The sequence below is a fragment of the Malania oleifera genome, chromosome 2 (assembly GCF_029873635.1).
Source record: "Malania oleifera isolate guangnan ecotype guangnan chromosome 2, ASM2987363v1, whole genome shotgun sequence".
Taxonomy (NCBI): domain Eukaryota; kingdom Viridiplantae; phylum Streptophyta; class Magnoliopsida; order Santalales; family Ximeniaceae; genus Malania; species Malania oleifera.
In genome coordinates, this window is record NC_080418.1 from 136,151,065 (window position 1) to 136,178,654 (window position 27,590).

The 27,590-nt window shown below is 36.5% G+C and overlaps 1 protein-coding gene across 5 annotated transcripts; it reads left to right on the plus strand.

The window, feature by feature from the left end:
- Nucleotides 1–1,182: 1,182 nt before the first annotated feature.
- Nucleotides 1,183–27,030, plus strand: LOC131149886 (tyrosine--tRNA ligase, chloroplastic/mitochondrial). 5 transcript variants are annotated; one of them, XR_009135315.1, is made up of 4 exons: nucleotides 1,183–2,716; nucleotides 15,464–15,546; nucleotides 15,634–15,722; nucleotides 26,132–27,030. XR_009135315.1 is itself a non-coding variant. In XM_058100677.1 (2 exons), exons 1-2 carry the CDS (start codon nucleotides 1,321–1,323, stop codon nucleotides 26,164–26,166), a joined length of 1,431 nt encoding a protein of 476 aa, XP_057956660.1. In that variant the 5' UTR covers nucleotides 1,183–1,320; the 3' UTR covers nucleotides 26,167–27,030. The 5 variants fall into 5 exon arrangements, 2 of the variants coding, with proteins under 2 accessions (XP_057956660.1, XP_057956661.1); XR_009135316.1 differs by lacking the exon at nucleotides 1,183–2,716 and adding an exon at nucleotides 4,456–4,599; XM_058100677.1 differs by lacking the exons at nucleotides 15,464–15,546; nucleotides 15,634–15,722.
- The last annotated feature ends 560 nt before the right edge of the window (nucleotides 27,031–27,590 follow it).

A 27,590-nucleotide genomic window follows, 5' to 3' on the forward strand; every position in this document is an offset into this window, starting at 1 on the left:
ACAAACATGTTAAGTACCCTTAATTTGTTATCATCAAAATAAGATTCTAAGCCTTGTTAGGCCAACATGAAGGAATTCAAACCACATATTTAAATCAAGATCAAGACATGTGAATAAAATTTTCAATTACTGCAATAAGAATTGGCACATCAAAGTTGACTATTATAAGCTTCAAAACAATAATAAAGAGAAAAAACAAAGAAGAAATCAAAGAAATAATGAGAAAGATGTCAAAGCAAATGTTGTCGATAACGAATATGAAGCTACTAAATTTGTTATTTCCTTTACTAGTGATGCATGCTTTAAAAATCATTAGGTGATGGTTAGCATCCTCGTTTCACATGTTTCCCAATAGAGATTGGTTTTTCCTCATATGAATAAAGCTTTAGTGGGATTGCATTGATAGACAATAATATAGTTTGTAAAATTGTTGGGATTGGAATGATACGAATAAAAACGCATGATGGTGTTGTGAGAACTTTCACCGAAGTATGACACATTCCATATTTGAAGAAGAATCTTATTTTTATCTTGGAGTCTCTCAATCCAAAGGGCTACTAAAGGTGGAGTTATGAGAGTCAGCAAATGTGCCCTTATTATTTTTAATAATAATTTTTTTAATTTAAAATATTGTTATGAGTATACATTTATAACGTATGACTGTTATATTAATTTATAATAAAAATCATATTTTTAATTAAATTAAAAAATATAATTTATTCTATGTGAAAATTTAAATTAATAAATATTTTTTCACTCCAAAAATTTAATTTATTATTATTATAATAAATAAATAAATAAGAAGAATATAAAAAATTGAAATAATCTATGTTACAAATTATAGTTAAATTTTTTTTGAAAATGACATACTTTGGATTATTAATTAAGAAAAATAAATGTACAAAAAATCTCGTTGTTTGGTCAAGTGAGATTGAAACAAATCTTACTACTTGATCTAACGAGATTTAAACAAATCTCGTTGTACCAAGAAAAAAGTTGATGCATGACAAAAAAATATTGCTATTTGATCTAATGATATTTGTTTAAGAAAAAAATTGGCCTTGATTCGTATTAAATTTCGCTAGAGCAAATAGCGAGATTAGTTGAGCGTCATTCTTGAAATATTTTGAGAGATTATTATTTAATATATTATTTTAAATTAAAAATAAAACGGGAAAAAACTCCAAAGAGAGGGCGAGAAAGTATCCGCATTGCCTGATCCGAGTTTGGATTTCGAAAAACGAAAATTCGCCGATTGTCGCGCCGGAAACGCGAATCTGCTCGAGGTTCGGAGCTGTACTTCGCTGTGGAGCTCCTTCAATGGCGACCATCACTGTAGGAGGCATGGCTAGTGCTACGAGGACGTTCATTCGCCGCTGCAATCACAGCTTCAATGCTACGGAGCTGCGGTCGTTACTTCAGAACCCCGAGCTTCACTGCTCAGTTCTCTCTCGTCGCCTAAACTGCGCACGCCTGCAAGAAACCCTAGCAGCCCCGAACCAAGAACCTCGCTCCGCTCGCCGCCCGAACGTGGTTGAAATCCTCGAAGAAAGGGGCTTGCTTGATTCTTCGATCAGCGATAATTTCCGGTCAGCTTGTGTTGAAGGTCCTCTCAAAGTTTACTGCGGCTTCGATCCCACCGCGGAGAGCTTGCACTTGGGAAACTTGCTTGGGCTCATCGTGTTATCGTGGTTCCAGAGATGCGGCCATACTGCCGTCGCGTTAATAGGCGGCGCCACCGCTAGGATCGGCGACCCTTCTGGGAAGAGCTTGGAGAGGCCCGAGCTGGACGCATCTACCTTAGAAAAGAACATCGTCGGCATTACCAATACTATAACTACCATTCTGAAAAATTCGAGTCCTCCTGGCGACGATTCTTCTTTCATCATTTTGAATAATTATGATTGGTGGAAGGAGGTAAAGTTGCTAGATTTTTTGAAAAGAGTGGGACGTTATGCGAGGGTTGGTACTATGATGGCAAAGGAGAGTGTGAAGAAGAGGCTAGAATCTGAACAAGGAATGAGCTACACTGAATTCACATACCAGTTATTGCAGGGCTATGATTTCCTATATCTGTTTGAGAACAAAAGTGTTAGTGTTCAGATTGGGGGAAGTGATCAATGGGGAAACATAACAGCGGGGACTGACTTAATTCGGAAAACTTTGCGCGAAGAAGGAGCGTACGGCTTGACATTTCCGCTTCTCTTGAAGAGTGACGGGAGCAAGTTTGGGAAGTCTGAGGACGGTGCAATTTGGCTGTCTCCATCCGTTTTATCTCCTTACAAGTTCTACCAGTATTTTTTCTCAGTCCCGGATGACGATGTGGTGAGGTTTCTCAAGATTCTTACTTTCTTAGACATGGAGGAGATAAATGAGTTGGAGAGGGATATGAAGAGACCTGGCTATGTGCCCAACATGGCTCAGCGGAAGCTTGCTGAAGAAGTTACTCGGTTTGTCCATGGGGAAGAAGGCTTAAACGATGCTCTTAAGGCAACTGAGGCATTGAAGCCAGGAGCTGAGACAAGATTGGATTGGAAGATCATCGAGGGGATTGCTGACGATGTCCCATCTTGCTCTTTGGCCTATGATCAGGTCTTGAATCTCTCTCTTGTTGATCTTTCGGTTTCTACTGGATTGTTTGAGAGTAAATCTGCAGCCCGCCGGCTTCTGAAGCAAGGGGGGCTGTACTTGAACAACAGCAGGGTCGTTACTGAAGGTAAGAAGATTGAGGCTGATGACATTGTTGATGGGAAAGTTCTTCTTTTATCTGCAGGGAAGAAAAACAAGGTCGTTGTATGGATATCTTGATTGCTCTTCTTGCTTAATTGATTTTTCCCCACAAAACATGAAAATTCGAATGTATCTGTATGATTTTTATTTTTGATTGTAATGCTGTTTTCCAGTTTAATGCTAGCGAACAAACTTCAAATGGGAATTTGTAAATGCAAAAATTAAATTTCTCAGTTGCAAAGTTTTATGTTTTAGCTTGTTGACAAACCTTGCTACGAAATCTGGAATTTGATGGCTGAACTTGACTGAGATAAAATTATCCTTCTATTGTAAATCTATTTGTAAATGCACAAATTAATTTTCTCATTTGCAAAGTAATGCATTTTAGCGCGTCCACAAACCTTGCTACTTGGATGTCTTTCCTGGAGTTTGATGGTTGAACTTGACTGAGATAAAATTACTCTTCTATTGTAGATTGGTTGTATTCTTCATTTTTGTCTTTTATATAATTACTAGCATGAGGGTGGACCTTCGATCAACGGTAAGGTTGCTCCTTTGTTGCCGGTTGATCATGGGTTGAAGTCTAAGGAAACAGTTTATCTGCATAAAAGTAGGAGTAAGGCTGCATACGCTGTAGTTAGTAACTGCAAATTTATGAAATTACTGTTGTATTTGGGTACATGGAAGGCATCTGAAAGAGGACCAAATGACCAAGCTATGCAATTTAGATCTGCATTTGAATTTTAATGGATTTTTTGGTAAATCTAGTCATGTAGATGACAAGGAGAGATTATCGCTGGTTTATAGAAATATATGTTAAAAAAAAAATCTTGTTTTTTAGTAACCTCCCAGAAAGTATTAGCTACTTGGTTGCAATCATATGGCTAAAGTTTAAAAGACTTAACCTTTGATTATGATATGTTGATTTTTGTTCATGATTTGCTCGGTTGTGTAGTTATATCTTATATATGAGCCCTGTACAGAGTCTGGGAGAGGAAGTCTTCTCATTCAGTATGAAAAACTGAAGATACTGCCACTTGATAATTATTGTTTGGTGGAAGGATGATGAATTGGTTGTTGAAGGAAGATGTATTGAGAAAACAAGAGCCCACAGTTGGGAACAAACATACCAGATTTATATGATTTTATTGGTATTTGGATTGTGAAATAGCAATGTAGGAAAAACTTGCTAGTGATGGCCACTAGCTGTTCTACAACCTTTACCACAACGGTGCTCTCCATTGATCAAATTATTTCATGGATTGGATTCACTTGACTGTCTACGACTCCATTGCGTGTGCTCGAAGTAGAAGTTTTGTATAAATGTATTGCCATGCTATTTCAAACAACAAAAAACAAACGCATCCTAATGGGACTTAGGGCTTGGTTTGTTGTTTTTTGTTTAGAAATAATCTATTATACTACTAAAATATTAATACGATGGGGTGTTTTTCCTCTTCGCTGGACAAAAATATCATCATTTTTAATTTTTAAAAGTTACCTAAAAGGTTGTTTAACGTCACCATACAGCCTCATTTCTTCTCTCATGTTTGTGAGTAGTCGTTTTGCTTCTCCATGAACCACTTAACTCCTTGTTGGCTAATTTCTGTAGCCTTATCTGATCAATCTTAATGAATTTGCACTTTGTTCAGATCCCTACTTATTTCTAACTTTCTTTCCTTGTCCAGGAGGACTAGTGTATAAATGATGGCTTTAGTTTGTTTCTTTTCAAACAAGTATATTTGCCTTGAGCACCTTTGTGTTGATTGAGCATATAGATTACTGCTCTTCTCACAGCAAGCCAAGACAGCAAACGAAGCATGTAGCATATTGCAACTCTTTCTGTACCAAGAAAACAGTCCAGATTAGGTATGCCAATTATTTTGTGTTATTGTGGTAAGCGGTTAAATGCTTATCATTTTTACCCAACTTTTATCTTGGGTACCAAATGCAATATACATGAAAAATGAGATTTTAAGCATGGCATCACTGGGTCAGCGAGCAAACCTACCAAAAAAATAAAAAAAATAAAAAGGAACAGCAAACATGTTGAGAAAATTGAGTGGGGGCTCTAAGATGAGAGGCCAATATGTTATGATATCAATGAGAAACAATCCACAAACACTCAAGCCGCAAGGGTCAAATTCAACATTGTGCGCTGAAATTTGAAATTATTTGGCATTTTAGCATCACAACTTTTGTGGTATGATACAATGAAGCACTTGGTTACTTGGTTGACGGTTGTTGTACTCGTGAACACAAAGATTTATGAAAATTTTGCTTTGTTCTGGTTATTACCATGAAAAAATTGTGGTATGTCAATGTGTAAAAAGGAACCAGAACTTCAATCTTAGACGTTCAAAAATTCTTGTTGATCGTTGTGATAGTATTTTCTCCTTAGTAAAGGGTCAAATAATTGTAGAAGGATGAGATTAAATTTTTCCCTTCTCTTGTGGGGAACAGTTAACTCCGCCTGTGATGCACTTAATGTCCTAATTTTTTCACACACAGCCGGTCCCAAGCCCGGGTTAAGGAGGAGGGTTGCGTTAGGTAGTTGACAGCCAGCGTAAAATTTGTCAGATCACTATGACATGAATCCTTACCGAATATTTGCTGGGGCGTCCCCTACGAGCGACGCGTTGCACTTGAACCACCCGAGTGTAGCGAAAAGTGGGCGAGGGTGGGCTAGGTCGTCGCCCCGAAGCGACGCGCCGTGTCGGCGCCCGGGTACGGTGTCAAATATGCGAGGGTTCCTGCATCATTCTGGACGTGGGCAGGTAAAGACGTTAGTTCAGGAAACTAGGATTAGATTAGCAACTTGGAATATAGGGACACTTACGGGTAAAAGCATGGAAATTGTGGATACAATGATTAGAAGAAGAATTAATATAATTTGCCTTCAAGAAACTAAGTGGGTGGGGGAGAAAGCTAGAGAAATTGATAAATCAGGATTTAAACTTTGGTACACTGGAAAAGAAAAACATAAGAATGGAGTAGGCATTATTATAGACAAAAACTTAAAAGATAGCATTGTAGATGTAACTAGAGTAAGGGATAGAATTATAAAAATCAAGGTGGTATTAGGACAAGAGATAATAAATATCATTAGTGCTTATGCTCCTCAAGTTGGCTTAGTAGAAAATCTTAAGAGACAATTTTGGGAAGATATGGATAGTATTATACAAGGCATACCAGGGACTGAGAAAATATTTATAGGAGGAGATCTGAATGGACACGTTGGAAGAGATAATAAAAATTATGAAAGGATACATAGAGGATATGGATATGGAGACAAAAATGAGTATGGGGAGATGATCTTAGACTTTGCTATGTCATATGATTTTAGTATAATGAATACTTGTTTTAAGAAGAGAGAAGAACATTTAATAACCTTTAAAAGTGGACAAAATAGAAGTCAAATAGATTTTTTTTTTAACTAGGAGGGTAGATCGTTTATCATGTAAGGATTGTAAAGTTATTCCAGGTGAAAGTCTAACCACACAACATAGAGTCTTAGTGTTAGATATATGCATTAAAAAATGGAAGAAAAAGGATAAAATAAACCAGTGTAGGAGAACTAGATGGTGGAACCTAAAAGGAGAAAATATAATAAAATTTAAAGATAAAATGATCAAAGATGGGGATTGGACCTTAGAGGATGGGATAGATTCAAATACTCTTTGGAATAGATTAGCTAGCTCTATTAAAAAGATAGCAAAAGAGATTTTAGGCGAATCAAGGGGAAGATTCTCAAATAGCAAAGAAAGTTGGTGGTGGGATAAAGATGTACAAAAAATCATAAAGACAAAAAGAATTTGATATAAAACGTGGCAAAAATGTAGAAATAGAGATAACTTTGAAAAATATAAGGAGGCAAGAAAAGATGCAAAAAGGGCCGTTAGTGAAGCTAAACATAGATCATTTAATAGTTTGTATGATAGATTAGGTACAAAAGAAGGGGAAAGAGATATATTTAAACTTGCTAAAGCTAGAGAAAGGAAGAACAAGGACTTAGGAAATGTAAAATGTATAAAAAGTGAGGATGATATTGTCTTAGTTAAGGACGAAGATATTAAAGAAAGATGGGGAAGTTACTTTAGTAAGTTGTTTAATGAAAATCAAATAGAAGGCTTAAATTTAGAATTGTCAAATGAGGAAAAGACTAAAAATATAAGATTTATTCGCAAAATTAGAGTTAACGAAGTTAAGTTTGCACTAAAGAAGATGAAAAATGGGAAAGCTATGGGATCAGATAACATCCCAATTGAAGTTTGGAAATGCTTGGGTGATAACGGAATTATATGGTTAACTAATTTATTTAATACAATTGTAAAAACTAAGAAAATGCCAGATGAATGGAGAAAAAATACTTTAATACCTATATACAAAAATAAAGGAGATATTCAAAATTGTAATAACTATCGTGGAATTAAACTTATGAGTCATACGATGAAACTATGGGAAAGAGTAGTTGAACAAAGATTAAGGTTAGAAACGAAGATCTCAGAAAATCAATTTGGTTTTATGCCTGGGAGATCTATCACAGAAGCTATTTATCTTTTAAGAAGATTAATGGAAAAGTTTAGGGAAAAGAAGAGGGACTTGCATATGATATTTATTGACCTTGAGAAAGTATATGATAGGATACCTAGGGAAGTTCTATGGTAGGTTTTAGAAAAAAAGGGTGTATGTTGTAGGTATACCGATGTCATTAAGGATATGTACGATGGAGTAATGACTAGTGTAAAGACTATAGATGGAGAAACTAGAGAATTTCCAATTACTATAGGTGTACATCAAGGATCTGCTTTGAGTCCTTATCTTTTTGCTTTAGTGATGGACCAATTGACTAAGACTATTAAAAAGGAGATTCCATGGTGTATGTTGTTTGCAGATGATATTGTATTAATTGACGAAACTAGGGATGGAGTAGAGGCTGAGTTAGAATTATGGAGAGAAGCTTTGGAATCTAGAGGCTTTAAGATAAGTAGAAATAAAACAGAATATATGAAATGTAATTTTAGTAATGATAGGAGGAATATTGGAGACAAAGTTAAACTTGATGATGAAGAAATAAATAACACCTATAGATTTCGATACCTTGGATCTATTATGCAAGTTGAAGGAGAAATTGAAGATGATGTAATGCATAGAGTTAAAGCAGGTTGGGTAAAATGGAGAAGTGCTTCAAGTGTTCTATGTGATTGTAGAATACCCTTAAAATTGAAAGGGAAGTTTTATAGAACAGCTATAAGACCAGCTATGCTATATGGATCAGAATGTTGGGCGACGAAGAAACATAATATCCAAAAAGTAAAAGTTGCCGAGATGAGGATGCTTAGATGGATGAGTGGTATAACATTGAAAGATAAATTAAGGAATGAACATATTCGTGGTAAGTTAGGTGTAGCTCCTATAGAAGATAAAATAAGGGAGGGACGACTCAGATGGTATGGACACTTGCAACGTAGGCCTTATAGTGCACCTGTGAGGAAGAGTGACTTAGTTACTGTGGGGGGCAGTAGAAGGGGTAGGGGTAGACTTAAAATAACTTGGTAGGAGATAGTGAGTAAGGATTTAATATCTTTGAATCTATCAAAAGAAATGGTCCATGATCGCATAAATTGGTGGAAAAGGATTCATATAGCCGACCCCACTTAGTGGGACTAAGGCTTGGTTTTGTTGTTGTTGTTGTTGTCTTGTGGGGAACAGTTAGTAGCCCCATGAAAGGTGGGAGATTTGTTATTGATCGACTTATGGGGTTTTGGAAAAAATAGAAACAGAAGAGCTCTTTATTTTGTGGCTGTCTTCACCATCCTTTGGACCTTGTGGATTGAGAGGAATGCTAGGATTTGTAAAGACCACTCAGCCTGCCCCCTGTTACTTTGGGATAGAGTGACTTTCCTGGCATCCCTTTGGGTGCACTGTCTTGGATTTTTTTACTACTGTTCTACCTCTCTAGAGATTGGAGGGCTGTACTCTTGTAATTGATGCTTTTACTGTTTTCCTGGTTCTTTTAGTAGTTCACAGTTTTTTGCATCTTTTGTTATCCAGGGAGGATTCCTTGTCCTTTATTATGTATTTCGTTTCTTCCTTTAACAAAATTGTCTTTTATCTCCCCACCCCCCCCCCCCAAAAAAAAAAAAAAAAAAAAGATTGAACTTTTTCCTTGGGTAGAGATTGATAAAATTCTGAAAAAGGTTTATCCTTTGCACATGCATGCTCATTCTCCTTTGTATGCGTGCATATGAATGTCTTTGTGTGCAAGTGCTCTTGTTCTGTATTGTGTGCTCAGTCCTTGCTCCCATAAGGATAATATGATAATCTAGAGCTATCTAAAAAGAATGACATGCTAATGAAAACCTTTCAAAAAAGGGTAATATGCTAATGAAGAAAATCATACTCATGATCTGATTTTATGTATTAAAGTACTGAGCTTATTAATATATTTTTGAATTTCTGAAAATTTTATTGTAAGGCAAATGGCAATTTTAAGATTTAAAGTTACTGCATAAAGTGATGAATTATTATAAAGAATTGTTGCCTATCATGGTAACCTAAGCATCAAGGAGCAAAGAGTAGAAATCAAAGAGAAAAATGAAGGCCAGCAGAAATAAGATGGGTTTAGCTACCAGATGGCCAGTCCAAATAAAATAGAGACAGGAAAGACTGGGAAGACTCTGTTGGGAAATACTCAGAGAGTAATTAGATGAAATAAATGAAAACAAATCACATTCCTCAAATACCTTTGAGCTTGAAACTTTAACTATTTTTAATTTATTTTATTTTTTTCATTTCCAAAAATTATCACATAATGGGAGTTGTTATAGTATATAATTTGAGAAAATTATTTGAGAAGCACTCATTTGGAAACCTCAAAAAGAAGAAGAAGAAGAAGAAGAAGAAAGAAAGAAAGAACAGAAATCTTGTTGTGACCATTGAGTTGGTCATGGCGAGTGTTGTGAGCCTGTGGTCGTTTTTCCCATCATATCCATGTTGTATTGTTGTACGAGGAATAAACAACCAGTATAGGAGAAAATCTTGGTGTCATCTATCAAGAGCATGACCTGAGTCTTTTTCTTGCTTTCTTGGTGTCTTTATTGCAACTGATTGCAGACCTATAGAAAAAAAACGATCCCCATGGAAGGGTTGCCATGGATGCTGACATCAGTTGCAAACTGTTAATACATAGATGCCTCATTGTTGCAAGTTAGACTCCCGATTTATTTCTCATCATATATGATTACAAATCTTAAAAAAAAATACAAATTATTGCCATGGCAACAGAGATGATGGCTACCGACAACCATGAACACTAGGGACCTTGTGATCATCAGTGTGCATGGTAGGCCTAGCCTTGTTGCCAACTGGTTATGAGTTTTGAGAGAGGAGAATAAGGAGGAATGGTGAAGTGTGGGCAAGGCTAAACTTGTAACTAGTGAAATATTGGAGGTTTTTTTAGTCTGTTAAATAGTTGTAAGAAAGGAATGGTGATTCCTGCAAGTGGAAGGAGGAACCATTATTCCATTAAACCAGTGAATCATATTCCTGGTGGAATGTGATTGTGGCATTCTGCCCTCATTTACCTAAACCAAATGATGGAATAGAAATCAAGGCCTGAATTCTGATTCCATTGCAGCCTTGATTCCATAAGCCAAACGCACGTTAATGGATCAAAGTAGTGAATTTTGATGCTCCAGAGCACAAATTGTTAGTCCTTTTACTAAGACATCTTTCTTTTAGTGGATCATCTCAAGGCCCCAGTTTCTGCATACGACTTCTTTTTTGATAGCAAAAGAAAATTTTATTCTTAGGAATAGAATTTGCACAAGGGAGAATGAGACATATCCCTGAAGAAGGCCTGGAATTATCCAGTAAAATGAGCTAAAAAATACCAAAAAAATATAAATCAGCATTCCGAAATGTTGCTCCAATCTCAATGTAACTTGTGGAAACTAATTCCCCTGAAAAAACCCAAACCAGCGCAGCACAGTGAGGCCAAATACTGAATATTTTTTTTCCAAACCAGCACCCCATTTAATTTCTTCCCATTGAATATCCTTGCATTAAGCTCCAACCATAACCCCCACAAAACTGCGAATATTCCACATTTCCATAGGGCTGCTTTGCCCTTTCTCCTACCAAAGCCTTTGAAAGAAATAACTAACAATTCACCAACCCGAACAAGTTCAAACCCCGCTCTCTCCAGAAATACCAAAAAAGCATATTCCAAATCCTCCAAGAAAATTCACAATATAGAAGATGAGAAACTGTCTCTGAATTTTTTGTAGTGGAGCACATGTACATCGGGGGAGAGAGCCTTCAAAGGTATCCTAATTTGCAGCAAATTATTAGGATTAATTTTATTGAGCACAACCAACCAAGTGAAAGCCTTAATTTTTGGAGGAGCCTTGGCCTTCCAGATGAAACAATAGAGTGGGAAAGAAGAATTGGAATGAGTCAAGAATTCAAAAAAAAGATTTACAAGATAACACTCCTGACTGATCCAAAGACTAGGACCGAACATCCCTCCCTGATGAAAGATTACTCCCATTCAATAAAAATAACAAAGAAAACAGCTCTACCATCTCCTTAAGAGGTCTCCTAAAATGGAGATTCCAGGAAACCAATGGACTGCTCAAATCCCCAACCAAAAAAGATATAGCTCTCTTTTGCCTGGAGCTTAAATGAAAAAGACGAGGGAATGAATTGGGTAAGGATGCATTACCCAGCCAAGGGTCTTTCAAAAAATGGATCCAAGAGCCCCTTCCCACCTCAAGGATAAATCTGAGAATGGACCTCCACGGACTACACTAAGAACATCTTAAGGAATTAAACTAACATTTGCCCTGTCATTGGTATCCCACCTATTCTCATCCAACTCGAACTTACTTCTTATTATCCTATGCCAAATGGACAATTCTTTGAGCGGGAAATGCCATGGCCATTTAGCTAAAAGAGCTGTATTTTTAGACACCAAACTTCCCTAGACCCAACCCTCGCCCCCTTTTTTGACCTACAAACCTTACCCCAACTAACTAAGCAGTCCTTGTGATCCCCCCTACCAGACCACAGAAAGTCTCTCATGGTTCTCTTGAGTTTGCTAGCAATGCCCTTCGGAATCCTAAAAACGAACAGGAAATATAATAGAATGCTAGAAAAACAAGCCTGGGCCAAGGTTATTCTTCCCCCTAAAGAGAAAAGAGCCCCCTTACCACTGTCTAACCTCTTAGTCACCCTTTCTGCAATTGGCTTCCAAAAATCTGCTGCTCTAGGGCTACCTCCCAAGGGTACCCCTAAGTAGGTCATAGCCTCATAGGCCAATCCAGACTGCCACACTCCACTTCAGTGGTCTTTTCGCTCGCTCCATGGGCACATTCAAAGCTGCTAATATACTCTTCCCCTTATTAATTTTTAGGCCCGACACCCTCTCAAAAATTTGAAGAATGCCCAAGATTCTCCTAAAGGAAAGGCTATGATCATCAAGGAAGAAAATGGTGTCATCGGCAAACTGAAGATGAGAAACCACCACTTCTTCTCTCCCTACTTCTAGGCCTTTAACCAATTACCTCTCCATAGTCCTATCCACCATCCTGCTCAACACATTGGCTGCAAGGACAAATTGAAATGGGGATAAAGGGTCACCTTTGTCTAATTCCCCTAGAAGCTCTAAACCAAGATTTCGGCTCACTGTTAACGATCGCCAAGAACCTCACATTGCACAAAGCAGCCCCTAATCCACTGGTTCCAATGCTCACCAAAGCCCTTCCTCTCAAGGACTTTATTGAAGAAGCTCCAACTCACCTTATCATAAGCTTCTCGAAACCTACTTTAAAGACAAAACCCCTATTCTTATTCCTACTAACATTCTCCGCCACCTCATTGGCCACAAGTGTAGCGTCCACTATTTGCCTCCCCATGGACGCACTCTTGGGCAGTAGAAATGGTATCAACGATCACCTCACTCATCCTATTAGCTAAGGCTTTAGTAATAATTTTTTATAAACACTAGAAACAAGCCTAATAGGTCTAAAATCCTCAACCTTAATAGATTTGGACTTTTTTGGCATCAAGGCAATAAAAGAGGAGTTGATGCTTTTGTTTAGGACCCCATTCCTCCTCTTCAAAGGGTCTCTCTAACCAACTCATCTGATTAACTGAAATAGGATTCCAATCCAGCCCCTCTAACATTGGTATACAATAATCCTCCTACGAATACAAGTTCTGAAAGAAGTTGGTATAAGCGGATGCAATCTGACCTTGGTCACTAGTGATTACCCCCCCTCCCCCCCCCCCATTTAACACCTGAACCAAAATTTTTCTCCTCTTGCCATTAGCTGACCTGTGAAAGAAAGAAGAATAACAATCACCTTCTTTAACCCATTTGAATTTAGTCTCTACCTCCAACTCCTCAATTCTTGAAAGATCACCTCTTCCAACTCTTTATTCAAAGAAACTCTTCTAATCTCCCCGCTGTTCAAGAGAATAGACTCCTCTTCCTTCCTATCTATGAGGGGCAACTCTCCCAAGAGTCTAGATTTTCTAATTCTAACATCCCCAAAGACCTCCTTATTCCGGACTTTTAGCTTTTCCTTCAAACGTTTTGATTTTTTCATGAATCTAAAGCTTTCCCTAACCCCTTTCCAAATCCTCCCCCTATACTCTCTGACCAAAGGCTTAAAAGTCACATGATTCAGCCTCCCTGCTGGATTCCAACAAGATAGGAAAGTGAATGGATGTGGTCCTAGAGAGAGTACAATGAGTGAGATTCTGAAACTCGTACTCCCATTCCCTGCAATAAAGAAATCTATTCAATCTACTAGAAACAGCTCTAGCCCTTCCTACAGACCAGGTAAAAGAAGTGTTACCCAGTGGGAGGTCTCTCAGACCAGTCCCTAATTAACAAGTCAAATTTCTGCATACTTGCGGATACCCCCGCCTCCTTCTTCTCTATGGGAAATCTTACCACATTAAAATACTCTCCCACTATCCAGGAGCACAGAATCCATAAACAGAGTAGATTTCATCCCAAAAAACATTCCTAAGATCTGGTCTGGAAGGCCCATACACCGAGGAAACCCACCACTGACCCATCCCTCTCACTTCAAACAGCACGGAAAGGGTTGGATTGTGCATACTCTTATAAGTTGGGTTAGATTGTTGGTTATTTGTATTAGGAGTACTTCTTACCAACAACGAGGAGGTTGCCTGAGGACTTGATAATAATTTGTTGTGGGTAACAGGAACAAGAACAGATTCTGATTAAATGTCTGATTTATGACACAGCTCTCAAGACTCCTTCCCGGTGCTGTTCTGTTTAGCTAGGGATAAAAATGTACCTGTGGGTAATGTATGCTCCTTCAGGAAATATGGGTCATGGGATTGTGTGGATTCTTCTTAGAGGGAATCTTCAGGATGGCTGCTAGTTGAGGTGGAGATGCTTTTGAGACTATTTTATAGTAGATGGGTGTGAACAACTCAAAATTTTTCAATGCTAAATTAGTACAAAATGATGAGCATAGTACTAACAAGGAATTCCCTTGGAAGGCAATGAGGCGACTCAAAGTCTCCAGGAAAGTTGCTTTTTTTTCAAAGCCCCACCTGGGAGGCTTCTTGGGAGGCTGTTATAACATGTGAAAGCTTTTGAAGAAGGGTCATTTTTTGTTGACAATTTTTGTGTGTGTGAAGCAGCAAGGGCAAGCACAAGCTACAGTCAACAACTGTAATATTGCCTGGGAAATGTGGAGTCTGATTTGGCAATGTCTCAAGATGTCCTTGGTGATGCTGCATGATATTTCCTTCATTAGTCTTGGTTGGAGCTTGGTGTCCGTCAGGATGGGAGATAAATAAAAGGGTGTGGGATATAGCTCTGCAGCAGTCTTTGGGGCATTAGCAAAAGGCTTTTGAAGGAAGCAGGGAATTGTACAGAAATTAAAGGATGGGACTAGTAGCAACCTTTCTTGTTGGTGTCATGGGAAATTTTTCTATGGATACCTCATCTTGGATGGGTTCTTTGATTTGTGTTTTTAAGGTTTCTATCCTCTTGCTTCTTATTTCTGGTTGGCATCCCCTTGCTTTGCGTATCCAAAATAGTAATAATTGGATAATTTTGAAATGCATCTTGAAACCTGATAATAAAAACATTGGACTGTGTAGGAGCAGTTTTGACTTGATTTGTACTGTCGGTCCTCTTTTAGCAGTCCCTTCTATTGAATACCTTTTAGCATGGCTGAAAAATGGACCATGATTGTCATGATGCTTGATAGAAATTAGAATCAGAGGCCTTGGAGTTTGCTAGGGGTGATATCTAGGAAAGCCTTTAATTGACAACCATAACGGCCTTTGTAGTCTGTTATGATGCCATGATGCTGTAACATTCTGCATCAAACATTACAGTGCAGTGACAGCCATTACAACTAGTTGTTCGGCCAGGAATGATTTGCAAAGCATTTAATTTTTCCTTAATTTTATGGAACTTTCTGAAAAAAATAACGAGTTCTTAACAAGATCTATTGCATTTGAGGTAATAAATTCAACTAAGAAAATCAGCCCCGAAAGCAAAGATAATCTCTTGTATGATTACAGTGCTTCAAAATTGATGAATAATCTTTTTGGAAAATAAAAAATCACATTTTCTTTTGTATTCCTTCTTCCCATCCTCCTTTTCTTTCCCTTCTGTCTTCAGTTGAAATTGTGCTTTTAACATGGATCTAAACTTCTGCGAGGTTGAAAGAAAGATGGAAGGCTAAAGTTGAGGTTGGATTTCTTGGTTCTATGAACTTCTGAAAGCTTTAATGAAATCAGCCTATTGTTAAGGTGGGTTTGCAAATGCCATTGTGCCATCTTTATTGTGGACATCATCATTGATTCATTTGACAAGTTATTTATTTGTGCACTCTGCAGAGGCTCTGAAACCCTTCCATCTCTTGAAAGATGAAAGCAGCTTGTTGCTGCAGAAGGGCATGGTATGGTTCTATTTTAATGGCCACGAGGTACAAACTTTAAAAGATTTATTTTTTTTAAATATTGTTTAAATTATTATTTTCCAGTTTGAGACATGGTATAAGTCAAGTACTTGTTAAACTGTGCCGTTCATACAAACAATTTGATGGATTAGCTAGTTTATCGGCACTGACACTGATAACTAACACATTAGTGTGTCCTAAATTAGACTAGCCTTATTAGCTATAATTTCCTAGAATTAATTGTGTAGAGTGTGAGTTGATTTCTTTCTATTTATAGGCACCTGACTTTATGTATAAAAGCTGCAGTATGCAATGACATTATACACAACAATACAAAAAGTCATTCGTTAGTTTTTTCTACTGAGTGTTTTTTTCTTTTAGAAAGCAAGTATTCAATATAACAAATCATAAGACAAGAAAAAATTTAAAAGATTGTATCACGGCCTCGTTTTTGTCTCCATTTCTGTGGCCTCCATGTATCCTCTCATTTCTTATATTATCCTTTCTAATGCGACCATTCCAATGAGCTCCTATGAATGTCTTTTCAAATGTTGGTATTCATTATAAAATACTATCAATATCTTTCCAAAATTGTCTTTTAAGATTTTCTGCCAAGCCTGTTTAGGGAGCATACACACCAATTACGTTCACTATCTCCAAGCCTAAAGTTATCCTGATTTTAATGATCCTATCCCTTATTCTTTTAACATCTACTACATTAATTTTTAGGTCTTTGTCTACAATAATTTCTACCCCATTTTTATGTTCCCCTTTACCAATGTACCAAAGTTTAAATCCTGATTTTTTAAATTTCTCTAGCTTTCTCTCCTACCCACTTCGTCTTTTGAAGGCAGATTAAGTTAATTTTTATTCTAAATATTATTTCCACTATTTCCATACTTTTGCTAGTAAGAGTCCTTATATTTCAAGTTGTTAATCTAATCTTAGTTTCTTGTGTTAACTTATTAACCCTCTCCTTTCTATATTGACTCGGTCTACTCCCTTGACCTAGGTGAATTTGGTAAGAATCCACGATAATAAGATCTAACAGAGTTTTACGCTGGTTGTTAGTTACCAAACATAACTCTGCCCCTTTATCCGGGTTTGGGACTAGCTGTGTGTACAAAGAATTTGTTCTATATAGGCAAAGTAAATGTTTGAGTATTTTTTTTTCTTTTTGCAAATTTATTTCATATAGACAATTTTTTAAATCACACCCTACAACTAGTAGAAACCACACACACAATACAATGCATTAAATAAAAAACTAAAAATACAATTTTGGGTGTGAATCCAAGCTAGACTAAAATTAAACAAAAATAAAATAAAATCGTGCAATAGTACTTTTTGAAAAAAAATTCATATTCCAAGACTTGCAAATGAAAAATACAAAAATACAAAAATGCATATATTAAGCCTACGAATAATAAACACACAATCTCTACTACTAACCAACTATTGAAAAAAAAAAAAAAATATAGTAATAAGAAAAGAAATAACAAGAGAGGAGAAGATCTCATCGGTGGCTGAAACTAGAAGGTAATGAGAATTGACTGAAAATATTACAATAAGTACCCTTTGGTGCCGAAAATTTGATGCTGCTAAAGGAAATCAATAGAGGAATATTTAAGCAACAAGGGATTGCAAGAATTCTTCAATCTAAATTCGAGACTCAAATTTAGATACAATTCTCAATTATTTTGGTAAGGTTGAGGAATTTCATATAAACATGTAGTTAAAATTTCAAGCCAAATTTAACTTGAGATTCATGTTGACCCCATGGGTCACACCCAGTTTTGATAATGACAAATACTCAAGTATTTTATGGCTATCTAGTTTGTGTGCAGGATTATATTAGCAGATCAATTAACGGCACATGAAGTAAAGCCTGAAGACCTAGAAGATTTGTCTTGTGTTGTAATTCATATTATGTTTATCATTGGGTCTGTAATAGTAATTAGGATATCGGTCTGTAATAATCCCTGCATGTCATGCATGTAGGTACTTGTAAGCTCTCAAAAAGACCGTAGTTTGACCATAGGGACCGAATTCGGTCGATTGACGCCAAGTTTTTTGGCGTACTTGAAAAGACCCTAGGTTCCTACACTTGGTGCACAAAGTCCCCAATATCACTTATAATATCAGGGGAATTAATCAAAGTGAAAATGAACTTAAAAGGCATAAAATGTGTGAGGTCGGGCGACCGAACCCTAGGTGAACAAAATCACCTCGAGCGCCCTAACTGTTGAGGAGTCAACAGTTTGACTAGACTTTGGGCGACCAAACCCATTTTGACCTTATCTTCCTCAGGCGCCCGAACGCCTCGAAAGGGATAGTTCACCAACTCGGGCGACCGACCGTTTTAGTTCAAAAAGGACCTCAGGCGACCGAACACATGGATACGGGCTACCGAATATTTGATCGGGCACCCAAAGTTACGTAGCTTGGCTACTAACTTTGATTCGGGCTGCCGAACTTCTATCCAGGTGACCGAACTGTTTAAAAACACTTTTTTAACTGAGTCGATTCGGGCACCTGAACCTGAGACTGGGCACCCGAACTTCTCGGGTTAAATTAATTTTTACCGGGGTTATAATTAAGTAAACAGGGTTAATTTTTGCTAAACTTTTTTAACAAATCTAAGAATACCCTATGTGTCCCCCAACGGTCATAATTTACCCATTCTCTATATATAGGAGTTTATTTGCAAAAATTAGGATGATTAGCAAATATGATTAACCAAAGATTCTCTCAAATTTCATAAACCCTATTTGTTCATTCCAACCCCATAACACTCAAACACTTTCATCCCCTTGAGAGATCTTACTTTGTGAGTGTTTATTTATTGCTCAGTATTGCTCATACTCCCATTGCTTTACTCGGTTGATTGATATTGATTTTGGGGAGTTAAGTAAGGTTTTCCCACAAATTTCATTTGATAAATCTTGTGTTGGGAAAAACCTAGTAGCTTAAGGATCTTTGCATTGTCATTGCAAAGATTTCTATAGCTTGGATTTTTGTTGTGCAAATATTTTTTAAACAAGCAAACTATTTTCAAACTAGTATTGTGCTTATTTCATTGAGGAAAATCTTTTTTGAACTAGTTTGATTATTTGATTTGTATTCTTGGAATATTGATGTGCTATTGAAATAGTTTTGATTCCCAAAATACTGCTTGTTGTGAACACTCTTGAGCATATTAGCGATCTTATCCTATTGAGTGTAACGTGCACAAAAATACACATCATTGAGCTTACATTTACCTACATTGTTGATGTGCATTTGATTGATTAAGTATACTGCGCGTATTTGGGTATACATCTGCTTTACATGAAAGCATAATCACTGTACCATTTCGTTGTATTTCAAATGCTGTTGTATTTCCAAGCGTGGGCCTGAAGAAGGAGACTAGCCCTAGAATAGTCCCGGATTGGGTTTGACCCAGTTAGGAAAGTTAGGTGCGCCATCCTGTTAAGGCGTGTGAGTTGAGGTCAGCCATGTGCTAATTGACTTGGTTGTAATCGGTGCTGCTCCACCCGTTAAATGAGTTATTAGTGGAATCCTCGGACTTGCGAGCAAGAGGCCGGGACGTAGGCACAATTGGCCGAACCCCGATAACATATCGTGTGTCTATTTATATTTCTGCACTTTATATTTACCGCATGTGTATGTTATAGTGTGAATGATGTGCATGATTTAAATTTTCCCATATCATCTGCACATTTGGAATTGCATAGACATATCTTAGGTTGTGAATGTACTGCTGTTGAACTAGCTAAACCTAGGATTAAATTTTTAAATTCCAATTCACCCCCCCTCTTGGGAATACACTAAAGGCTAACAATTGGTATCAGAGCCTCGTGGCATTGACTTAAACGTTTTTGCTAAAAGATCGAGATGGCTCTCGTTGGTGTATCCCCATTCGGAGAGGGACAATCACTTTCTAGTCCTCCATTATTTTGTGGTGTTGATTACACCACCTGAAAAATTAGAATGACCATATTTTTGAAATCTATGGACTGGAGGGTCTGGCTTGTGACTGCTAAAGGAAGATGTGCACAAATAAATGAAAATGATTTTAATATGATTAATTCTAATGCCATGGACATGTTATATCTTGCATTAGATTCTAATATTTTTGTTGAGTTTGTGGCATGTCTTAGTGCACAGGAAATCTGGGATGAACTAGAAAAGAAATATGGAGAATCCCAGGAGAAGGAGATCGTAACTCCTCCGAATACTCCAAGCTTAAATGATTAGGAAGAAGTAAATCATGAGCTATAAATCAACGAGGAGGTATATGATTCTCATTCTAGATCATTGGATGATTCTTGTGATGAATGTTGTGATGTGTCATATACTGAATCATCTGTTGATAATACTATTAATGATGCATGCGATGATTCTCGTGAAAAATATTGCAATATATTGTATGTTGAATCATTTATCAAACCATGTGATAATACTGCAAATGATTCATGCGATGTTTGTTGTGAAAACTCTTGTGATGAATCATATGTTGAAGTTTATGATAAAAGCATGCCCATGAACAAAGAACTAGAATGTACTTCATTTAAAATATATATAATTCTAGTTGAGATATCAAAGAAGAAAACATTTTTGAAAAATGAAAATGAAAAGGTTGCAAAGCACTTAAATGATTTGAAAGAATATCAAGCCACTCTAGAAAGAAGAAAAATTGAGAAGGTTTTGAAAATTATCTACTTAGAAAGAAAAATTGAAGACTATCTTGAAATGATTTTCAAACCCTCTTGTGAAAAGAATAACAATGATAAATCCTTGGAAGTTAAAAAGAAAAATATTATCAAACCCACAGTAATGCCTCAATGAGTAAAACTAGAATTAATAAGCATAATCTTTCACGCATATATAAAGTTTGCTTATCTTGTATAAGAAAAGGGCACGTTTGGTTTAATTGCCTACTTAGATGTGCCCGTGGCTTGGATGAGAAAATGATATGGCTTATCATGAAAGCAAATCCTGTAGGTCCTAAGGAAAAATGGATTTAAATTAATATTACTTTTTTAAATGTTTCCTTAGATCCTAGGTTTAGGTTTAGGGGTTTGTGATGACTATAGGTTTGGGAAGTGGTTGTCGCTTAAAATGAAAATCTTATTATACACACTCACTAAACTATCTTATTATACTAAGACACTTTATCCACTTCCAAATGGACATGGCATCTATGCCTGGTATTTAATTCAAAATGCTTAACCCACACTTAAATATAAACATCTTTAAGTTAAGCATATTTTGTCCATTGCACATAATTGAGTTTTAGGGAATTCGTCTTGCCTTATATCGTTTTACCCTAAACTCATCAATCAAAATTAAGTCATCACTCTAGGTATAAACACCAATGATAATAAATTTCATATCTATCGAGTGCTAATTAAAAGTCATCCTCCTTGAAACCAAATTAGAGGCAACCACTAAGGGATTATCAAAATATTCCCTTTGAATTTAAAATATAAGAATCCTCTAATTTTGGTTTATCTCTTCCATAGGGTATCTTTACCAACCACGATCACATTCGGTAAAGTTTTCATCCTAATTCATTGGTTTGTATCCTTGCCCCTCTATATGATCATACCTAAAGGATACTTTCCAATCATCAAAGAGCATTGTTTCAAAATTCATACTCTTCTAGTTGCTCTTATCTAAATTGCCTAGACATATCCACTTCCATGAAAATATTTTGAATCATGTCCACTCATCCTAAATACTCTTCTGAACTAAATGAAAATTTGATTGTCAAGAGTATTCACTCATTTTCACTTCACAATCTCTCAACTCATTAAATCATATCCTTTAGAGCTTTATATGCTTAGAGATGAGTTGAATGACTAAATTGATTGCCTAGGTCTCAATCTAGATGAATGCATAAAATTCAAGTAGACCTATGCATGTGTACTTTTAAATTGAAAGTCATTCTAACTTGTGCCTCTCACACATATCGAAATTCATATCAATAGAGGCAATATTGGCTTAGCTCACTTAAAAAAATATCTATTGTGACTGTTTGGTCCTCTAAGCCTATTCATACAAAGCAAGCATAAATCATTGAAAATCTTATATCCCTTGGCTAAAATATTTGAAATGAAAAAGGCATAAAATGATTAAGTGCATAACTCAGGGGGAACATCCTTCTTTGATTGTTATATTAACTAAATGCTCTCATAATCATACTACATGTTTGAATGCCTAAATGAATACCAATATTGCACTGGACTCATTCTATCCTCTATTGTTTATTGTTCATATTATAATTTGATGGATAGTGATTTGTGATCATCTAGTATTGTGAACTATTATTGAATATACTATTTGATAATACTGGATTGCATGGAATGCCATCTGCAAGGGTGTTGCAGAAACTTATTTACTTGTATGCTTGTATGGAACGCCAACTGCATGATTGATGCAGTATGTTGTGTATTGCATGCTGATAGCAGTATAGGTTCTCGTGTGCCTTGAACTTAATTATAAATTGGTTAATGAACCTATCAGGCACAGGTTTTATGAGAAAATGTCCGATTTACAGACGGCATGCTGCCGAAATTTCAATAGGATTTTTTCCCTAACCAAAACCTTGGGTTAAAGATGATTATGATAAAATTAATGTTAAAATCTTTTTGAAAGGATGAGTGAAAATCAATTAAATATTAAACTTCATCCTCACATAATCATCCAATGATTAGGGGAGCATCTAAACATAGAATCCTATTTTGTTTTGCTCACAAATATGTTCAGCTTAGATCTGTTTTTGAAATGAGTGTGGCATGTGCTTAACCGAAATGATCTTTGTGAAAATCTTAAGTTGATATATATTTCCTTGCCACATGTTATCTGTGTTTGCCATGTGATCCTTACTTTAAATTGTTTGACATCATTAGGATCATTGTGGTTGTGATTTTTTGGTTATATTTTAGTGTGTGCTTAATGGACATACCAGAAAATTTATTACTTGCTTGCATGATCTTCTTTTTTTTTTGCAAGCAACCCCCAGTATTTTAAGCAAACATCATAAGGGGGATATATATTTATATATATACATATATTTATTTATTGTAATACTTTATGGCAAGAACTAATTTCAAAACTGAAACATTTTCTCTTGCTTCATTATTACTATATACATATATGTTTTTAAAGTCACATAACTGGTTCTATAATTTCACAATAAAAATGCATGCGAACTAGTTAGACTATTTTATGCTCAAACCTTCTATTTGGTATCATATGCCGTGTGCTTTTAACTCAAATTTTTCATAGCTCTTATGATATGATTTAAGCTGCTATGGTTTGTGGATAATTCTGGTCTAATTACGTTTGTTATGTCATTTAAAATCCTTAAATGACTAGTTATATAGTTTGTGTGCTTAATTGCTAAATTTAAATTTGAAATGCATGACTATCATATCTCTTGTATGTTGATAGTTATATTTATGTTTTGAGAATACTGAACTGTTTGAGTTTATTGTTGTGGATATAATGTAGATCTAAAACTCAATCAGGTCATTTCAATACAGGTATTTTTGGGAAAATGCTCTACTTTCAAATGGCATTCTACCAAAATTTCTAAAAATTTTCCTAATCTTATCTTGTATTTAAATGATTCATACCCACATGCCTTTCTCACATGATTTATTTTATAGCCCTTTTTGCTGTTGTCAAAAGGGGGAGAAGAGGCAAAAATTGGGTACTTGAAAATTGAAAAAATGTTTACATTGACAAATCTTTAACATTATGCATATTGCCAGGGAGAGCCTTCCAAGGCTGTACCCACTTTTTGCATAGTGTATTTGTCATCATAAAAAAGGGGGAGATTGTTGACCCCATGGGTCACACCCAGTTTTGATAATGACAAATACTCAAGTATTTGATGACTATCTAGTTTGTGTGTAGGGTTATATTAGCAGATCAATTAACGGCAAATGAAGTAAAACCTGAAGACCTAAAAGATTTGTCTTGTGTTGTAATTCATATAATGTTTATCATTGGGTCTGTAATAGTAATTAGGATATCGGTCTGTAATAATCTCTGTATGTCATGCATGTAGGTACTTGTAAGCTCTCAAAAAGACCGTAGTTTGACCATAGGGACCGAATTCAGTCGACCGACGCCAAGTTTTTTGGCATACTTGAAAAGACCCTAGGTTCCTATACTTAGTGCACAAAGTTCCTAATATCACTTATAATATTAGGAGAATTAATCAAAGTGAAAATGAACTTAAAAGGCATAAAATGTGTGAGGTCGGGCGACCGAACCCTAGGTGAACAAAATCACCTCGGGCGCCCTAACTGTTGAGGAGTCAACAGTTTGACTAGACTTCGGGCGACCGAACCCATTTTGACCTCATCTTCCTCAGGCGTCCGAACGCCTCGAAAGGAACAGTTCACCAACTCGGGCGACCGACCGTTTTAGTTCAAAAAAGACCTCGGGCGACCGAACACATGGATACGGGCTACCGAATATTTGACCGGGCACCCGAAGTTATGTAGCTTGGCTACTGACTTTGATTCGGGCTGCCGAACTTCTATCCGGGTGACCGAACTGTTTAAAAACACTTTTTTAACTGAGTCTATTCGGGCACCTGAACCTCAGACCGGGCACCCGAACTTCTCGGGTTAAATTAATTTTTACCGGGGTTATAATTAAGTAAACAGGGTTAATTTTTGCTAAACTTTTTTAACAAATCTAAAAATACCCTATGTGTCCTCCGACGGTCATAATTTACCCATTCTCTATATATAGGAGTTTATTTGCAAAAATTAGGATGATTAGCAAATAGGATTAACCAAAGATTCTCTCAAATTTCATAAACCCTATTTGTTCATTCCAACCCGATAACACTCAAACACCTTCATTCCCTTGAGAGATCTTACTTTGTGAGTGTTTATTTATTGCTTAGTATTGCTCATACTCCCATTGCTTTACTCAGTTGATTGATATTGATTTTGGGGAGTTAAGCAAGGTTTTCCCACAGATTTCATTTGATACATCTTGTGTTGGGAAAAGCCCAGTAGCTTAAGGATCTTTGCATTGTCATTGCAAAGATTCCTATAGCTTGAATTTTTGTTGTGCAAATTTTTTAAACAAGCAAACTATTTTCAAACTAGTATTGTGCTTATTTCATTGAGGAAAATTTTTTTTGAACTAGTTTGATTATTTGATTTGTATTTTTGGAATATTGATGTGCTATTGAAATAGTTTTGATTCCAAGATACTGCTTGTTGTGAACACTCTTGAGCATATTAGCGATCATATCCTATTAAGTGTAACTTGCACAAAAATACACATCACTGAGCTTACATTTACCTACATTGTTGATGTGCATTTGATTGATTAAGTATACTGAGCGTATTTGGGTATACATTTGCTTTACATGAAAGCATAATCACTGTACCATTTCGTTGTATTTCAAATGCTGTTGTATTTCCAAGCGTGGGCCTGAAGAGGGAGACTAGCCCCGGAATAGTCCCGGATTGGGTTTGACCCAGTTAGGAAAGTTAGGTGCGCCATCCTGTTAAGGCGTGTGGGTTGAGGTCAACCCTGCTAATTGACCTGGATAAGGTTGAGGTCAGCACTGTGCTAATAGACCTGGTTGTAATCGGTGCCGCTCCACCCGTTAAGTGAGCCATTAGTGGAATTCTCGGGCTTGCAAGCAAGAGGCGGGGTCGTAGGCATAGTTGGCTGAACCCCGATAACATATCGTGTGTCTATTTATATTTCCACACTTTATATTTATCGCACGTGTATGTTATAGTGTGAATGATGTGCATGATTTAAATTTCCGAATATTATCTGCACATTTGGAATGGCATAGACATATCCTAGGTTGTGAATGTACTGATATTGAACTAGCTAAACCTAGGATTAAATTTTTAAATTCCAATTCACCCCCCCTCTTGGGAATACACCAAAGCTAACAATTCAGACACCTAAAATGCATAGGCCTCAACAAGAAAGCGGCAAAAGGTGTGCCTTTTGTATAACTACGTAAGCTTCATTGTGTAATGCACTGGTCTTTTTGGGTTTTAGTATTTTTAGAACTTAGACTAATCCTCTAAGGCATTTTAGGCATGCCTTGTGTCGAAGTGAGCCTCATTTAAGCCTTTTAAAACATTTGTTTGGAGTGCATATTTAAAGGGATTAAAACCAGTTCAATGTTGCTGTGCAAATTGATCCTTTAAATTTTATGTCGTGAATCCTGACTTGTACCATGACCAGTTATCGTTCTTTTTGTGGAGTTTGATAGCAGTGTGCTACAAAGCTATGGACTTGTTTGTTGTTCTAAGATGCTCATGTTCCTCTTTTTTTTTTTTTTTTTGGTGATTGCACTTTCTACCTATTATTTCTAAGCCTATTATATTATATGGTTTCTTACTGCTAGTAGTTAATGAATTTGGCAGAGATAGTGCGGATGATATGGTGCTTGGCTGGCTGAAGAACATATATCCCTTGCACAGATGCTCAATGATCCCTCATGGACCATGTGATGGATGAGTTGGAACTTGAAGACAGATATAAAGCTCCTGTAGATGTATGGTGTTGCAATGAGAAGCTAAAAAATACAGAATTAATGGACTCTATTGCTGATGTAATTCATTGTTGTGTTGAAGATGCTGAAAGGTATGAAATTGAAAGTGAAGATAAAGATGAAAGCATGGTGGTTGTACAGGAAAGTAGCGATGAATCAGAAGATTGGGATTGTGAGACTATCATATGTACATATTTGAATCTTGATAACCACCCTGGGAAAATTGATGCTCCAGAAATAACCAGAATAAAAGAAGCTGGCTGAAACTGTGTCTGAAGCTTCGAGCACCACCAATCCTGTGATAATCCTTTGAGGAAAAGAGAAACTTCCTGTCGACTTTTTGCCTGGTGCTAGAAAAGCTACTAAAGAGAAGGTGAAAGGTCTCAATAGCTTGTGTACTGAGTTGCCGAAGAGGAGACAACATGGACAGGAGACAAAAGGAGGAAAAGAAAGAGCAGAAGGTGTTTTCTTGCTCCTTGTTTCAGCTTATTTTTGCACTTTCCAATTATTGAAAATATCTCCAGCCCGTGAATTTTGCCACTGTTGTTAGATAGATGAAATATCCTTTTGTTCATTGAACAAAATCTTATTGAAGATAAACTAAAAATGAAATAATTCATTTCTGTCTCTGTATATATATGCTGATTGATGTTCGTTGGTTGACTGGCCCATTTTTCATTCATCTTATGTAAGAATTTTTAACTATAGCAACTTTGTGTGAACTGGAACTGATGTATCAATTGAGACTTTAGATGGCTACCCTTCTTTGTTATTTTATTTTATTTTATTTTATGTTTTTAGAAACTTGTAACTGAAAACTTAAAATAATTACGGCTCATTTGGTTGGCAAGAATAACAATTTTATTCCTAATCTATACCCAATGAAATAGCTATTCTTTGTGTTTGGTTCATTTTTGTAGTGGAATAGCTATTTCTTGTCACATATGGGAGGTCTATTCCAGCCAAATTCGGAATAAGCATTCTGAGGATAATACACATTCCCGCTTAGCCCATAGCATGGTTTACTTTCATTTTTCTATTAATGCCCTCCAGGAATTTTATGGGGCCAAATCCTCTCCCTGCCTGATTCCTCTATAATTCTATTTCTACAACCCTCAACCACAGTTTCATCTCTCCTTCTCTAGATTCAACATCATATCCTAGCTTGCCAACCCTAGCTTGAGAGCTTGATTGCGGTTTAGTTAAGAGTTCTTTAGCTCCTTCACCAGGGGTGTTGAGTTGTGAGTGGTGGTTGAGTTGAGCTCTATTGTGGTCGAGTTGAGTTCTTATCTCAGGTATTGGGGTCTGCTCAAGTGTTGTTCCTTTTGCTC

Bases quoted from the DNA above. Each gene is read 5' to 3' on its own strand.
- LOC131149886 (XM_058100677.1), top strand. From the start codon at position 1,321: ATGGCGACCATCACTGTAGGAGGCATGGCTAGTGCTACGAGGACGTTC. The intron at 2,717-26,131 runs GTAAGAAGATTG...TGAATTTGGCAG, and splicing joins CAGCAGGGTCGTTACTGAAG to AGATAGTGCGGATGATATGG.